The sequence below is a fragment of the Ascaphus truei genome, chromosome 2 (genome assembly GCF_040206685.1).
Source record: "Ascaphus truei isolate aAscTru1 chromosome 2, aAscTru1.hap1, whole genome shotgun sequence".
In the NCBI taxonomy this organism is placed as follows: Eukaryota; Metazoa; Chordata; class Amphibia; order Anura; family Ascaphidae; genus Ascaphus; species Ascaphus truei.
In genome coordinates, this window is record NC_134484.1 from 346,761,936 (window position 1) to 346,778,457 (window position 16,522).

Here is a 16,522-nt window from a genome sequence, read left to right on the forward strand (position 1 = left end):
CTTAATCAGTGGCTCAGTTGTTTTGCTTGAGCCACCTGTGCTAAAGCAGGGATATCCTTTAAAACCTGACCTGTTTGGAGTTCTTGAGGACTGGAGTTGGTAACCATTATACTAGACCATTTCTAGTTTTGGTACCTTAGACTGCATCAAATTGTTAAGAATAGCCTTATCACTTCCTGGAGATAGTGAAGTTGCCGGCAGCCATGCTTGTTTTTGTCCAAGTTGCTGGCAAATTTGGTGGCCCTAGAAGAAAAGTTAAGCATTGATTTTGCTAAGACATTAAAGCGGCAGATTGAATCTTTTAAGCCTCCAATTCTAGAGACAGTACTTTGTGGAAATAGTCTTCTCAACGTCCTGTTACCAGGCACTCCTTCACTGAGCAACAAAGATTAAAGACTGCTGAGAGAATGGACTGATGTAATGTAGCCCACTGTAATTCCATGCATTCCATTCTTATTGTAACTGAGCTCGCCTTGCAGAAAATGGATGACAAGAAAAGTGATTTTTTTTTTATTTTTCATGCAGTCAAATTGCAATCATTTGCAAATGTAACGATATGTTCTAGCAATGTTAGAATAACCTTGTTTATTTAGTCTTGTATTTACTTTTGTGGTGTATGGAAAACAAACTGAGCATTTCTCCCATTCCTACTGTATGTGTGTTCCAATTTACCTCTAGCCTGCTTTTACATGCTTTGCCCGGATTCACCTTTCACTTATCTCACTTACCTCACACAGACTAATCTATGCTTGAATAAATATATGTTATGATGACATTATGACATGGCTGATTGAGAGATGGGAAAAAAACGTTTCCGTCAACAGCACATGCATGACTGCTCTATACACACATTGACTAGCATACACCCTATGATGTACAGATTGCATCTGTTTTCCAAGTGACATTGTTTTAACTCAAAGCTGATGTATAATTCACTAAGTGGGAATTTCCATTTCCTTGGACTCAATACCATATTTTATATCTAGCCAACACACTGATGTATTTTATATTAGTAGTGTATTTTTGTCCTTGTATAGCGTGTTATGTAGTGTCCGTATAACTAAGAACAGAGAAAGTAACAGAAGTAATAAAAGACAGGGATATAATTAATGGGATTACAATTAGATAAGTGATGTCTTTAGGAACAAAAATCATGGTATAGGTATAAAAACAAATTAGCAGCACACCTCTTCACAAAGTAAGTATTTTCAATATAAACAGATTACACATTTCAGATGTTGTGAAATAATTTAAATATATAGTATTTATTAGTTAGTTTTAACTTGGTAAAGATACAATGTGAACTAGTGGCAGTGGCATAATAAATTTAAATCTACTGTAGGTACTGTATTTTAAACGCTTTACAACTGGAATAATTCTTTAAAAAAAAAATTGGAATGACGATGTGATATATTGGAAAGGGTTGTAAAGTGCTGGATTTGCACCACTTGTTGGGAAACGTGCTATACAGGGATGTATAGATGTACTCCTTCCTATAAGGCTTCATGCAATGCAGGATGTTGTCATAGAGAGACATTTTTACTTTGACATTCCCAAAATTAACTGTCTCGGACGACCACATAAATGTTCTGGCTGTAACACTGGCAATTAAACCGGAAATATTTTTAGAACAAGAGGTTCCCCGGGAGTTGAAAATACAGCGGTTCAGCCCAGAGGACACACCAATTTGAATTCTTGTATGTAAAACAAATCATTGATTTTTCCTATTCCTAATTCCTAGATGCTGTTCACCAAATATTACACTATTACTGAGGAATCCAAATTAGGATGGGGGGGGGTGGTTACAAATTTCTCATCAGCCGGAATGGAGTTTCAACACTAGCAAAACTGGACACAGACTACAGTACCTCAGTATTCTTATTTATTTATTTTTAGAATTTTATTTTAAATAACTTATTTTGTACATTATACAGTAGATTGAATTTTGAAGTGGACTGTTGCATGTTTTATTACAGCCAAAGAACTTTGAAGGATCATGTCATTGTAACAAAAAAGCACATAATGTATTGCCAAGTGCAAAAGGTAAATAACATCAAGGAGGTTCTCCAGAGGACGCAGCTAACCAGTGGAAGGGTTAAATGGTAACATTCCTCAGTATAGTTTACTAAATACAGATTCTACATATCCCACTCCAGAAGAAAGTATTTCAGATGGCCACTAATATATTAGAGAAGGAGATCTTGCCTATCTATGTAGGCAGCTTTGCTAGGCAGAGCTTTTGCAGGGTTTCTCGAACAGGGAGCGGGTTTATGGAAGAGAAAATCGTCCCCTCCCATGTTAAATGTTTGGGATTACAGCCCATGTCAAATGTAGGGTTCAGAACCAGCAGAGAAGATGGCAAACGTAGTGGACTACTACAAATGTAGGAGCAGACCTTAAAGCAATCCTGGACATTTTCAGTACCCAATAATTTGTTTTCGATACAAGAATTCAAATCGGCATGTCCTCTGGACTGAACTGCTTATTTTCAGCACCCGGGAACCTCCTCTTCTCAAAATACTTTCTGTTTAAATGCCAGTGTTACTGCCTGAACATTTATGTGGCTGTCCAATAGGAAGCTGCAACGTTATTCTCCTGATGAGGTTGCAGCTTCCAATTGAGCCCATTTCTCGTGGCTAATCTATAAAATCATTCTGGGGGATCGGGGTTGGGCTGGTTACATTACCTTGTTGTGGTTTCCTTTTATTTAAATAAATGTGGAGCTTGTGTTTGTGTAGCAGCATCTCAGCCCATTATAAACAAGATCCAGAATTATTTTAACAAGTAATTTAGTATATAGTTACTGCATTCTGTACACGTTTTTTTAAATGTTTTTAATATTTTGTTGGTTCTTTCACTTCCTTGTTTTTTATGCGCTAAATATTTTTACACCCCTTATATTTTCCCCTTTTTTTTCTTTCTATGTACCTCACTTATTAAATGACAATGTAAAGCTCCACTAAAAATATTGATTGCATGGTTTACAAATGTAAGGATAAACTTTCAAAAATAATTTGTAAATACTTCAACTTTAAGGTATGAATAATGCATTTTTGTATCTATTACCCATTACTACCATTAGTTGCATTAGGTTCTTCAACATATGAGACTTCACTTTCAATAAATATTACAGAATTACATTTTGACACAATTATGTAGAAAAGAGCTGCCTCTGCCTACCTATACTGTAGATTGTGACTGCAATTCACTAGAAAACACTTCATGAATTACAAAAAGTTTCAAGAGTTGTTGAGGATTAATGGTGCAGTTTTCTTTTTAAACGACAGGTAATATATTGCATGTGTATTACATACCTGTTCACATTTTTATTTCAGGGCAATTTTGCGGTACAATAACAAGCAAGAAAAAGAAAAAGATGATGTATCTTACAACAAGAAATGCTGGTACATTTTTTGGTATATTTTAACTAAAGGCATTCTTTAAAGCTACATTTTAAAGTTTAATTTACTATTAATATTAAGCAGGTCTTTGAGTTTTGATAGAAAAAGGGAAAACTTCTCCTATTCTGTATCCCTATATGCTGTTCACCAAATAACTATTACTGACTAATCCAAATTGAGGGGGGGGGGAGGTAAATCATTTCTGAACAGACAGAATGGAGTTTCAGTGCTAGCAAAACTGGTCACAGACGACCTCTGGTTTTTTTTTAAAGAATTTTAGATGTACAGTATAGTATATCACTGTCAACTTATTTTGTTCATTATAAAGTAGATTGAATTTTGAAGTGAAATGTTAAATGTTTTATTACAGCCAGAGCACTCTGAAAGATCAGGCTAGTGTAAAAAAAAACCACATAATATATTGCTAAGTGCAAATTGGCATTTAAGCCTGGTTTAGGAAATAAATGCAAGAAGGTTCTTCAGAGGGCGCAGCTGACCAGTGGAAGGGTTAAATTGTAACATTCCTCAGTATAGTTTAATAAATACTGTTTCCACATGTCCCACTTTGTAAGGTGAAATTGCGTTCAACGGGCATCTTAAATCTTAACCTTGCATTTTTTTAAAGAATGTTTGAATTATTTCTGTAGTGTTGAATTACTTCAGTTTTTGACACATTTACTTAAAAACAAACAAAAAAAAACTAAAGGAGGTACTGTACAGTGGGTGCATGCGCAGCACAAATGAGGGACGAAGCTAACTTGAGCAGCTCTAATTGTGGCTGAATTAAAAACGTAAATAGAGGATAAAAATCGTTAAGCAGGACATATTAAACAAATGCAACACTCATAGCAGTGCCCCTGTTACCTATAAATGCCCCTGAGAGGGAGAAGAAGGCGAACGGCGAACAAAAGCTACCAACTTCAAGAGGCACGAAAAGACGCCCAAGAAGGCGGAGCCAGGCGAGACCACACGTGTCGAACCCAGAGACATCACTACCACGCCAGCACAAGGTCAGTGGGGGCCTGGTGAACACCACCGAGATAAAAGATATCGGTAAGAACATTAAATTTCTATTTCAAACGGAACTACCAGTGGCACTTAGAGACATTGACAGGGAAGTCATGTCTCTGGGTCAATGGACTGAGATGGTTGAAGGTAAAACAGACAAACTTATTAAAAAAAAGTAACGGTGCTCGAAAGCAGCATCCATGACGCCAAACTGCCAATTTGCGGAGTTGCAAGACAAACATGAAGATCTTAATAACAGATCCAACAAAAGCAACACTTGGAACACGGGTGTTCCAGAACAAGTCAACGACATTGGGCCCTATCTGCATCACCTGTTCAGACAACTCTTACCGGACACCGATGCCGACATGTCTCATCTACATAGGACCCATCTGTCTCTCGGGCAAAAGCCCAGATAGAGGGAGCAGTACTAAAGTTCCACTACTTCAAGATTAAGGAAGATGTACTGCGGTCGGCCAGAGAAACAGCCATGTTGGAGTTCGAGGGATTGGCCCTCCAGATATACCCTGATTTATCCCCTATCACATTAGCTAATAGATGCAATATTAAGCTGATAACTGAGAGGCTGATCAAAAAGCATATAAGATAAAAAATATGGTTTCCCCTTTAGGCTAGTTGTATCAGCAAAGGGCCTATCTGCCCCACCAAGAAGATTACCGGATGAGCGCAGCCCCTGCAGACGACTTGGCAGACTGTTCAGAGGACGAGACCGACCCTCAGGCCAGAAGCGAGACCCCTCCAGGATGACTTTCATAGTGTGGTTCTGAGTACACTTACTGGATCTTCCATGAGACCAGAGACTCTGCATGTCTGGACTGCCCGACTGGCAGAGAGGAGACATGGTAAAACATATGGTGATGAAAAAAGGTTTTACATGTTTCCCTTTTTCTCCCCTGTATTCGGAGGGTCATGGCGGACTCCCAGTTTATTTTTGGCCTGGTTATATGTCAAGTTTTCTGCACAGGACCAACGCCCCCCATGGGAGGGAGGCATGAGGATGGAACAGACACTCCTAATATGGCGGTACATTGCCCTGGTTTATAAAACAATATATATAGACAATTGTTTGCCATATACCTTATAAATGCAATGTTTTTGTTATAACTCTTGTGGCACGAGGGACTGTGGAGTACAGCACAAGATGTTGACCAAGGCCTTTGACATAGTTGAGGCCTTTGGTATGTTGTTTTTGCCCTGTAGGCCTGATTAGTCACCAGGTTAGGGCTAGAGTTAGCAGTGCCAACACCCTGTTGTATTACCCCGAACTTCAGGATGATGTATGATGTCTTCCTGACATGATTATATACTCATAAGTTTCTACTGTATGTTTATTGCCAGTTGGTCGCACCACACCACCATAGTATACATAGTACATATGTAAGGTCTGTCTCAATCAAGTAAAATTAAGTAATGTCCTATGGGGCCCAAGAAAGGACCTGCTGACCACAAGACATGAAAGTATTTATCTTTAAAAAAATTAAAATGTCACTGTATTTGCAAATATGTTTGGCTTATAGCCCTCTTTTAACAAATCACCTGATCTCCCATTTGGATTTATAATTCCAGCGCAAATCGAACCCTCTTTCTGAAAGTAACCTGCACAATGCTCACCTCTGAAAAAATTAACCCAAACAAACCCAAGCTCCTCAGAGACCCCTCCCTGTCTGGTTGTATAGATTCAGACATATTATGTGCTGAATCTATGGCATCCCCCTCTTTTTTTCCCCCTCTCCCCTCTCCCCCCCCACATCCTCTACATCACTCATAGCTCCACTATAACAAGTAAGTTATCCAACCTAGGGAGCCTAACAAGATTACAATGGGTTGATTGGCAGTTCACTTATGTTACGGATGTCCTGTAAACACATGACCCATAATGTTAAAGGTTTTAATAGCCTGAAAAAATGCAGAATAGCTTTTACGGAGTATAAAACACTGAATGCCAACATCCTGTTTCTGCAAGAGACACAGTGTTAAGTCTAAACCGTCATATTTTGATAAACGATACTCGCAAGTCTTCCTGGCTTCCTCATTAGCTAAACAAAATGGGGTGGCTATAATATTTAGTAATAAAACACTTTGTCCTAGAACAAAAAAACAACAAGGATGGTAGATATCTTATTTTATTAGGTACTATTAGCAACACACCGATCACTTTGGCTACCATTTATGTTCCCAATGGAGCTCTGAAATCTTCCTATGATGATTTTTTCGAAAATCTAAGTAAAATAAAGGGAAAATTGTTAATAGCAGGAGATATGAATATGGTGCTTGACAGTGTGTTGGATAGATCTAGTGGGCCCCAAGCATTAAACTAATCGACAGAAAAAGAAAAAAAAACCTTAACTTCTTAGGAATTGATTCAGCTGCTTTGCTATTATTCTATGTGTGGCATATCCTGAATACGACCCACAGAGATTTTACATTTTACTCTAATCCTCAGAAATCCTATTCGAGGATCGAGTACAGTATGTTTTTGTAGACTGTCACATTCTTACAAGTTAGTAGTGCGAAGATATACCAATTACCTGGTCGGATCACATTAGATTCATGGGGGAGGCCGCCATCACTTCATTCCAGGAGGCTAAATAAATCCCTGTTGGTTGTGCCAGAAATTGTATAGGAAATAAACCAGGCATTAGACACATATTTTATTACAAATTACAACATAGAAACATCACTAAACTCTCTGGACGGCACACAAAGTGGTTATTAGGGGGACTTTAATAAAAAAAATATCATCGCTAAGGGAAAAAAATGTATTTAAAAGCTATCACAAAATTCATGATGAAGTGTCAGTCCTAGAAGCCCGCAATAAACAAAAACATGATTCGAGATAACTAACAAACTGGATACCACCAGGAAAAACCTGGGAATTCTGCTGACCGAACAAGTAGAGAAAGCCTGCAGGTTGACTGGGCAACTTTACTACTCAAATGTCAATAAACCTGATACCATGCTGGCCCGTAAACTGAGAGACAAACAAAGTAGCTAACATGTTTTGTCTATTAAACTTATCGTATGACCCAGAGAAAATCACGTTTTTCTATACGTTTTCTAATTTTATAGATTCTTTACTGACATATGATGGATGTAAAACCCCCAAAAATAAAAAAGACTGAGGGATGGCAGTTCTTACAGGACTGTGGCATCCCAACAATTACTAAGGCTGAGCAGAGTAATTTGAATGGCCCCATAAGAGGATGAGATGAATACAGTCCTGAGGTCCCTAAAGCCTGCTAAAGCTTCTGGGCCAGGCAGGTTTTCAGGACTATGTTATAAGAAATTCAAGGGTAAACTGGTTCCCTATCTAACAAAGCTAATTAATAGCTTCAGAGAGAGCAGAAATATTCCAACTGAAATGCTACAAGCGATGTAGAATACATAAGAAAGGGAAAGACCCGACTGACTGACTGCCGTAGCTATAGACCAATTTCATTAATCAATTCGGATGACAACATACTTGCCAAATCCTAGCTAATAGACTAATTACTCTACTCCCAAGACGGATACATCCAGATTAGGTGGGGTTCATCCCAATAGAGAGGTACCCTCCAATGTTAGCAGAGTAATCAATTTGGCCAAAAATAGCACACATGGAAAAAATACCATCTGTGCTTTTAATGATAGATATAGTAAAGAACTTTGACCGAGTTAATTGGTCGTAAATATTCTCAGTATTGGGTGCTTTCCGGCTTAGAGGAAACTTTCTTAGCTGGGTAAAGCTCCTGTATAGTACTCCAGAGGGACTGATCCGTAATGCGGGTTACATCTCAGGGACAGTCCAAATTAAAAATGGCACAAGACAGGGTTGCCCGCTCTCACCCCTTTTGTTTGCCATGGCTATTAAACCCCTGGCTATAGAAATGAGAATGAATCCAAACATATCTGGTGTAAGAGTGGGTGATGAGGAATACAAATTAAGGGCCTCATGCAGAGAGCAGCGCTAACAGGGAAAGCGGCATGTTTTGGCGAATTCTGCCTTGAGAAAGGCAGATAATGGCAAGTTTTAAAAAAAGCGCCAATTTTTTTTTTCTTGAAACTCGCCGCGCGGCTGGAGAGATCCTAATCTCTCCAGTGTTTAAAATGGCCGTATGCAGAGAGCCGCGAACGCCATCTAGTGGCTGTTCGCGCCAAAAAAAGGCGTGATTTTCAACATTTTTCCTCTCCACCATGAAGCTGGCGCTCCGCGGCCGGTGGAGGAAAAAAAAAAAAAACGATTTCTTTCCCTCTAGTTTCAACAGCGCTCATAGCGCTGGTTGAAACTCTCCATGCAGAAAGGATTGTAAATGCAGTTTTATGCCCTTTCTGCATATGGAGAAAAAAACTCTCCAATAAAGCTAAATTTTATTCCCCTCTCCAATTCTAAATAGCGCTGCTCTCTGCATGAGGCCCTAAGTCTTTTTGCGGACGATTTCCTCTTAACCATAAGCAAACCCATGACCTCCCATGAATTTGAACAAAATAATTAACAGGATATGACCAATCCTAAAGTATGAAAAAATCACAGCATACCTAATTGACACAATGCACCCATTCAGAAATGTGTGGGGCCCCTGGCTGTCCAACATTGCAGACCCTGGGATGGACCCATTATTACTTGAGCTCTGAGGCTAAGAGGCCCAGGCGGTTCCTGTTGGGTACTGGGCTTAGAACTCAGCCTATAAAATATAGATGCCGCCTGTGCGACTAGTATCAAATTACATTTTCAGGACTATGTTTTGGATGACTATTTTATTTTAGTGTAAGCATAAGAACATACCCTCTGAATGTAATAAAGATACCCTATTGTAATATTGGAGGACATATTGTGATAACCTTTTTGCTTTGCTGTGAAATGTTGTGATGTATCCCTGTTCCACCTACCCCCAAGCTTTAATCGCCTCATTTTGTTTTTACCTTACCCCCCACCCCCTTTTTTCCTTTTATATGCCCCCAAGCAAATGACATGTCAGGGCACAATCTGTTTGTAACATCTATTTTTTATTAATGGTTCTAAATAAAAACAATAAAAGAAAAAAAAACTGAAGAGAATCTCACAAGGGCAAAAAACCCAGTCCTCATTGAAGATTAGTTGTTTATTTTTTTTTTTTTTTAATCTCAATCTTTCGAGTAATGGTAGGATAATTTTAGATTTTCTACACAGTATTGAAGATTTATAACCTTGAGTGTAACAATTGTCATAAAAGATATGATCACTATCTTTTTGTCCTTTAACAGAGTTAAGGTAAGTATGGTAGCATGGGGGCTTGTTGTAAAATAGAAAATGAACTTGTGAGAACCAGTAGAAAGTAATCATCTCATAGATTGAGGAATGTGTGACTTGCAAACAAGTGTATTCCTCTGATCTTTGCAGTCTGGTGTAGCCCACGTCCTATACAGTATTTCTTTTTCATGTTTTATGAGTAACGCTCCATCCTCAGTACGTTCTACAGCACGAACAAGTACCGCCCCTCAATGGGGCTGGGCCCAGAATGTACAGTTCGCGCGCATTTGGCAGCTGCGCTCTACTACCCGTTTTTCAAAAGACATCCAAATTGAATTTACAACTTGCGACGGTGGGGTGGCCACACACCCCCACGACAGTTCAGCCAATGAGGGCAAACCAGCCGCGAGGTCATGGCTACGCCCCTGCAAAACTCCTGCCACACCCTCCCCCCCCCCCCAAGTCGCAATCTCCTGCATCTGCCACAGATCACAGTGAAGCGCTGTGCTCGCACTGCCACCCCACCTGGCGCGCGTGCTACAGTGCAGACTGGGACCGCAGCCTAAGATAAGTACTTTACTACCGCTACATGTGGAATATGAATTGTTAAATGGAACATAAAATATTTGAAGAAGAAAAAAGAAAAAAATAGACAATTACTTCCAGACTCTTGTCAGCATCATTGAATTATCAAGGACAAAAAAAAAAAAATCAGAAAAGAACATGCAGTTTTTACTGATTTCATGGAAGCTAAAGTCAGGATAACTGTTCCCTTTTCTCTTTACACACTCTCTCTAGGTGACCTAATCCCATCTCTTGGGTTCAAATATCACCTCTATGCTGATGACACACAAATGTACTTTTCTACCTCTGACCTTACACCTGCTGTACAGACTAAAGTTTATGGATGTGTCTCTGCTATATCATCCTGGATGGCCCTCTGCCGACTTAAACTTAACATGGCAAAAACAGAGCTCCTCATACTTCTTCCCAAATCTGACCCTATTTCCTACTTACACATTACTGTTGGAAGTACTATCATTCACCCAGTAGCCCAAGCACACTCTGCCTAGGGGTCACACTCTATTCCTCTCTCACCTTCTCCTCTCACATTCAAACGGTAGCAAAAACGGTCATTTTTTCCTCCGCAATATTACCAAGATACGCCCTTTCCTCTGTTGCTCGACTGCAAAAACTGACACAGACACATTCTCTCTCTGTTACGCCGGTGCTGCCCGCAGACCACACCCGTCCCCTGAGCTGAAGGGGGAAGTGGTAATACACGCACCCGCAGCAAAGGGAGCGTGTCCGGAGTGTGGTATAAAGTGTTGCCAGGCCAGGTGTAGTAAGGTAGACAATACTTGCCGGTACCGGTTGTAGAGAGAGAGTGAAGAATGCCTTGCCGAGGTCAGGGAGTGGAGAGCGGAGATAGGTCGTAGTCCAAGCCGTGTTCAAGGGGTTACCAGAGTGAGCGTTGTCCAAGGAGTGCCGAGATCGAGAGCCAGAGGGGGTAGCCATACAAGCCGCGTCAGAACCTGTGAAAACACTGAGAGAATCCAGAAGTACTTCCATACAGAGACTATGTCGAGCAAAGACTGAGAGCAGAGAGGAGCTAGATAAAGCAGGAAGGTCCAATTAGGAACGGAGGCGGGACAGGAAGAGCTACAGGGAGACACTGCAGATTGGTGCAGGCATAACAGGCCAGGTGAGTCTTGTTGGTAACCTGAGTATGCTCGTGTGGAGTGCGGGGGCGGAGCCTGAGGTCCGGGGGACGGGAAGAAGAGTGTGCAGAATGAGCGTGCTCCGTAACGCGTGGACCGAGCCAGTGGATGGTGCAGGTGTGCGCGCGGGAAGGCGTGGGCGCGCCCGGCGCTGAGCAGAGGAATCGCCGAGGGGAGTGATACAGCGGCAGGGGCGGGGAGCCGCAGAGGTCGGTAAGGCAGGATTGTTTTGTGTGTCCAGGGACTCCCTGAGGGGAGAGAGTGTTCTGTGTGGGGAGCGCGGAGGACGCCGATTCCTGACACTCTCGTCTCGACTACTGTAACCTCCTGCTGTCTGGCCTTCCTGCCTCTCATCTGTCTCCCCTACAATCTATCCTAAATGCTGCTGCCAGAATAACTCTACTCTACTCTTTCCGAAATCTGGATTCAAATCCCATATCACACACTCAATTCTCCTCCTCACTTTTAAAGCTTTACACTCCTGCTCCTCCTTACATCTCAGCCTTAATTTCTCACTATACACCATCCCGACTCTTGCGTTCTGCTCAAGGATGTCTTCTCTCTTCCCCTTTTGTATCTAAAGCCCTCTCCTGCCTTAAATCTTTCTCACTGACTGCCCCACACTTCTGGATTGCCCTTCCCCTCAATATCCGACTAGCACCCTCTCTATCCACATTTAACCCTTTCCGGTCGAATGTCGGAATATATCCGACAAAATATTTTAGTACTTGCAGTCCAATGTTGGATTTCCCTGGCATTCCCCTTGCACTTCTCCCAGCAGCCTTACTGAAATGCCCCCCCCCCCGCACTCTGGCAGCATCAGTGACCCACCCCCTCAGCCCGGCACCAATGCCCAAAAGCAGCCCCGCAATCCGGCAGCCTCACTGACCCCCCACGCCCCCAAGCCCGGCACGATCCCCATCAGCAGCCCTGCACTCCGGCATGCCTCACTGACCCCCCCCCCCCCCAATCTCGGCACGATCCCCATCAGCAGCCCTGCACTCCGGCAGCCTCACTGACCTCCCCCTCCTCCCCCACAGCCCGGCACCAGGCAGCCCCACGATGCTCCAGCAGTTGACACAGGAGGTTGGGATGGGAGAGGGGCTATGTGTGTGATGTGTGTGCTGTGTGTGTGTAGGGAGTGTGCTGTGAGTGTGTACAGTGCGCTGTGAGTGTGTGCAGTGCGCTGTGAGTGTGTGCAGTGAGTGGGTGCAGTGTGCTGTGAGTGGGTGCAGCGTGCTGAGAGTGGGCGCACTGTGTGCAGTGTGCTGTGAGTGGATGCAGTGTGCTGTGAGTGGATGCAGTGTGCTGTGAGTGGGTGCAGTGTGCTGTGAGTGTGTGCTGTGAGTGGGCGCAGTGTGCTGTGAGTGTGTGCTGTGAGTGGGCGCAGTGTGCTGAGTGGGCGCAGTGTGCTGGCGCAGTGTGCTGTGAGTGGGCGCATTGTGTGTGCGTGTGTGCGCAGTGTGTTTGTGCAAAAAAAATCTCTTTTTTTTTTTTTTTTTTTTCATATTTGATCAAGATTACAATAATAACGCTCAAACCGCGTTATAAGCGGATCGTGCTAAAACGGGTTGAGCTGTATGTGGGTTTTTTTCCCCGAAAATTAAATTAGACCGGCTGGCGCAGTTAGTGAAAATTCATTGGACCGCAAAGGGTTAAGACCTACCTTAAAACACACCTGCTTAAGGAAACATATGAGTAGCTCCATGGCTAATAATTAACACCTCATACATTAACCTTGGCCCCTTGCAGACGCACTTACCAGAACGCCATCCTACTGTCTCTGTCTTTCTACCAACAAATTAGATTGTAAGATCTTCGGAGCAGGGACTCATTTTCCTAAATGTTACTTTTATGTCTGAAGCACATCTCCCCTTAATGTGTTATTTATATGATTGTCACATATATTACTGCTGTGAAGCGCTATGTACATTAATGGCGCTATATAAATAAAGACATACATACATACACAAATCAAATATAAAATGTAGGCAGATCCATATGACTGTATTATATTTGTTCATTTGAAACCTTCTTTAATTGACTTAGGATCTACATCTCTTATAATTTCAACACATTTGAAAACTGTGCAGAATCTACTTCACAAGGGTCCAGTACTGCATTGAACTGGTTCAAAGGTGTCAATCATTTTGTTGGTGATTAGTTTAAAATGCACCAAAATAAAAGAATTGTATTAGATTAGTTCCAAAGCGGGAACTTCTTGTGCTGCTTTATTTAGTTTAATGTCCATTGTTTATCATATAAATTGTATTAGTTGGAGGATGTGATACATTTCAGGGTCCAACAATAGGGTTCTTCATGTATGAAATTATAGTGTACAGAGCTTTCGCAGTCTCATAGGTAGAGATGGGCGAACCTTTCACCAAAGTTGGAATTCACTGCCAAAACAGCATTTCTTTTCAAGTTCAAGTTTTCATGAATTTGCTCGAGTTAGAAAAAAGTTGCCTCCGTTTAATTTTTTTCGATTATGCGAAAAATTAAGCAAAGGGAAAATGTGTTTAATTATGTGACACAAAATATGTTATGGTGAGTAAATAAGTGACAAAAATACCATATTGCTTCTCAGTTCATTTTTTTAACCCTCCCAGCCATTTTGGGTCGGAGTGTTTACTCACTTTGCTTGGCAGGACTTTATGCCCTGTTTTTGTTTAAAGAGCATGGCACAGAGCACTTATTGTTTTGTTGCATATTTGTGTGTGTGGTTTTTATTCATCTCTTCCTGAGAGAAAATTACTTTGGTTGGTAAACTTTGGCTTAAAACCGCTGCCTTGGTTGTTTTCTCTTGGCCTCGTGCCTCAAGAAATCCAAGTAAGGGATGTCCAGAAGGAGGAAAGCATTCAAGACCCTGAAGACCTTCCTGGCCTTTTAGCTGAAGAAATTCAGGGATAGTAAAGGATCAGTCCGATTGGGACGACAATCACAAGTAGAAGCATCCAAATCACATATACAATGGGGTTTGGGCACACGGGGGGTTGGGTGGGGATTGTGCGTCCCTCTTTGTTATACTACAACAATTCTGGTAATGCAAGGAAGATCGCAAAAGGGGCGGTTGGTCAGAGTGGTGTCGCGTGTGACGGGCAGTCTTGCCTCTACGATCTGTTAACGCTGGCGTCTTGTATTATAAAAACTTAAATGTGGCAACCATAGGGTTTACTGGCTATGCACTTCTTTAACCTAGGCTATGCTGAAAAAACTGTGTAATACGTCACGCATAAGCTGATAGGTCCATATTGAAATGGCTAAGAAGCAAAAAGTGACACACTGTGAGTGCTCATTTGCATGTCATTACCCAAAATTCTTGGCTGCAGTGGAAGCATTTTATGCTAAGAGATAATGGGGAAAGTCAAATGCTCAGAAGTGGTATTTTTATTTGCTGTACACTTTATTATGTGAAAATTTGACTAAGGGACAATTTGCTTAATAGTGAAGTAGACTAAATTTTGCTTCAACAAACTAAAAAAAACTTGCAGCAAAAAAACAAAACAAAAGATAGGCTTGGGCAGAATTGCATGCTTTGGCACAGTTTTTCATTAACAAAAGTTTTGAATGGTTTGCAAAGAAATAGAAGAGTTTGTCTAAAAGTTTGTGGGATGAACTTCGACACATCACTACTCGTAAGCTTCTTCGAGTGCACAACAAATGTACATTTCTCCAAAGCCAATATGGTTATGAGAAGTTTGAACTACATGATACAATTATATAATTTAGAATTCTATACATTTTAGATTAATTTGACATAACATGTTGTATATTTAGGACTGATCTCAGATTGAACTCCAGAGTTCCATCAGTTGCAACTTGAGTAGGTTTGATAGATCTAGCAGTATGGGTCGATAAAGTCCTCTGGTCATTCACCTGTCCTATTATGCTTAGGATGGCAGTAAAATAAAGTGGGCAAAAACGAACTTCACTGTGAGTGGCTAGTAAATATAAAGCACTTAACTTATTAATGCATGTCTCACAGTCATAAAGTTATCCTACAGTATAAAGCAGATGCCTTGTAAAATAGATTGCAGAATAACGTTTTAGTTTATTTGTACTTCTTTCTTATGAGACATTGTTGCTTCGGTCTGGCCTGAAATTGTGGTTTCTCTTATCAAATGAAATTTACAATATTGTTATTGCCTCTGTCTGTTAACATTATCTCTTTTGTAATTGATATTATTCTGGATCCAGGCTCACTTGTAGCTGGTGAGAAGATTCATGTAGCATAAACTCATCCCCTTTTTAAAGCACACAAAGTCCTTTTATTTTCTTCAACTTTGAGTGGGGTGCACAGAAATATAAAAGTACTTCCATGTAGTTTGTGGTGAGAAATGTCTCTTGTGAGGAGAAGTATCCTATTTGAAAGGTAGTGGCTTTTTTGTATGGGGAAGTGCTTCTCTGAGGGGAAGGTAAAAAGGAATCCCTTTCTAAGGGAGCAGTGGAAGATGTGTCTACTCACTTTGGCTGCTGTTGAAAAGAGAGCACACTTTCCTTTCCAGACAGGAACAAGCCAAAGGGCATAACAATATCCAGATAAGGGCAGGGGGAGAGGGCTAAACCAATCTCAAACTATGAGCATTGGGAAGTTGCCCGGGCAACTGACTAGTGGCATGTGGAAAAAGTAATATGTAACAACTATGTTGCAATATACAGTACACAGAAGCACTGGCTGCTTGGAACAGGAAAAACATGCAACTTTCCATGGGGAGAGCTGGCAGTGTGAGAGCAGAGAAAATATACAGAAAATATACAATCCTGTTCCAGGACAGATATGATATATAATATGTACGAAGAATAATGTTGTGTATGTATTATCAGTTTTGATTATTACCTATAAATAGACATTTTTATGGGAACCCACATGAATGCTCAAAAGCGGCTTAATTTATCATAGAGCTAGTACAGTACATGTGGAACTTTTGAAGATGTCCTGTATCACGTTCTAGAGTCTTTTTTATTTTTTATTTGAATTGGCCATAACAATTCAAAATGTCACTCTGTAAAAACAATAAACAAAGCTCATTTTGACCGTTTCCTTATTTACATTTTCTGTGATTGTTAGGCAAGACTCACATGTTCCATGTTATTTAAAATCCTAAAAACTTGGTTGATAGTTGAATTTTCTAAATTATATTTTGTGTTTGTTTTTTTTTAAACAG

General features: G+C 40.9%; 1 protein-coding gene across 3 annotated transcripts in view; it reads left to right on the forward strand.

The window, feature by feature from the left end:
- Positions 1-16,522, forward strand: part of PALS2 (protein associated with LIN7 2, MAGUK p55 family member) — a 208,588-nt gene that overhangs the window by 156,852 nt on the left and 35,214 nt on the right. For all 3 annotated transcript variants that reach the window (XM_075586787.1, XM_075586786.1, XM_075586788.1), the window contains one exon: positions 3,336-3,404. In XM_075586787.1, coding sequence (XP_075442902.1) covers positions 3,336-3,404 — 69 coding nt within the window. The remainder of the gene's footprint in view (positions 1-3,335; positions 3,405-16,522) is intronic.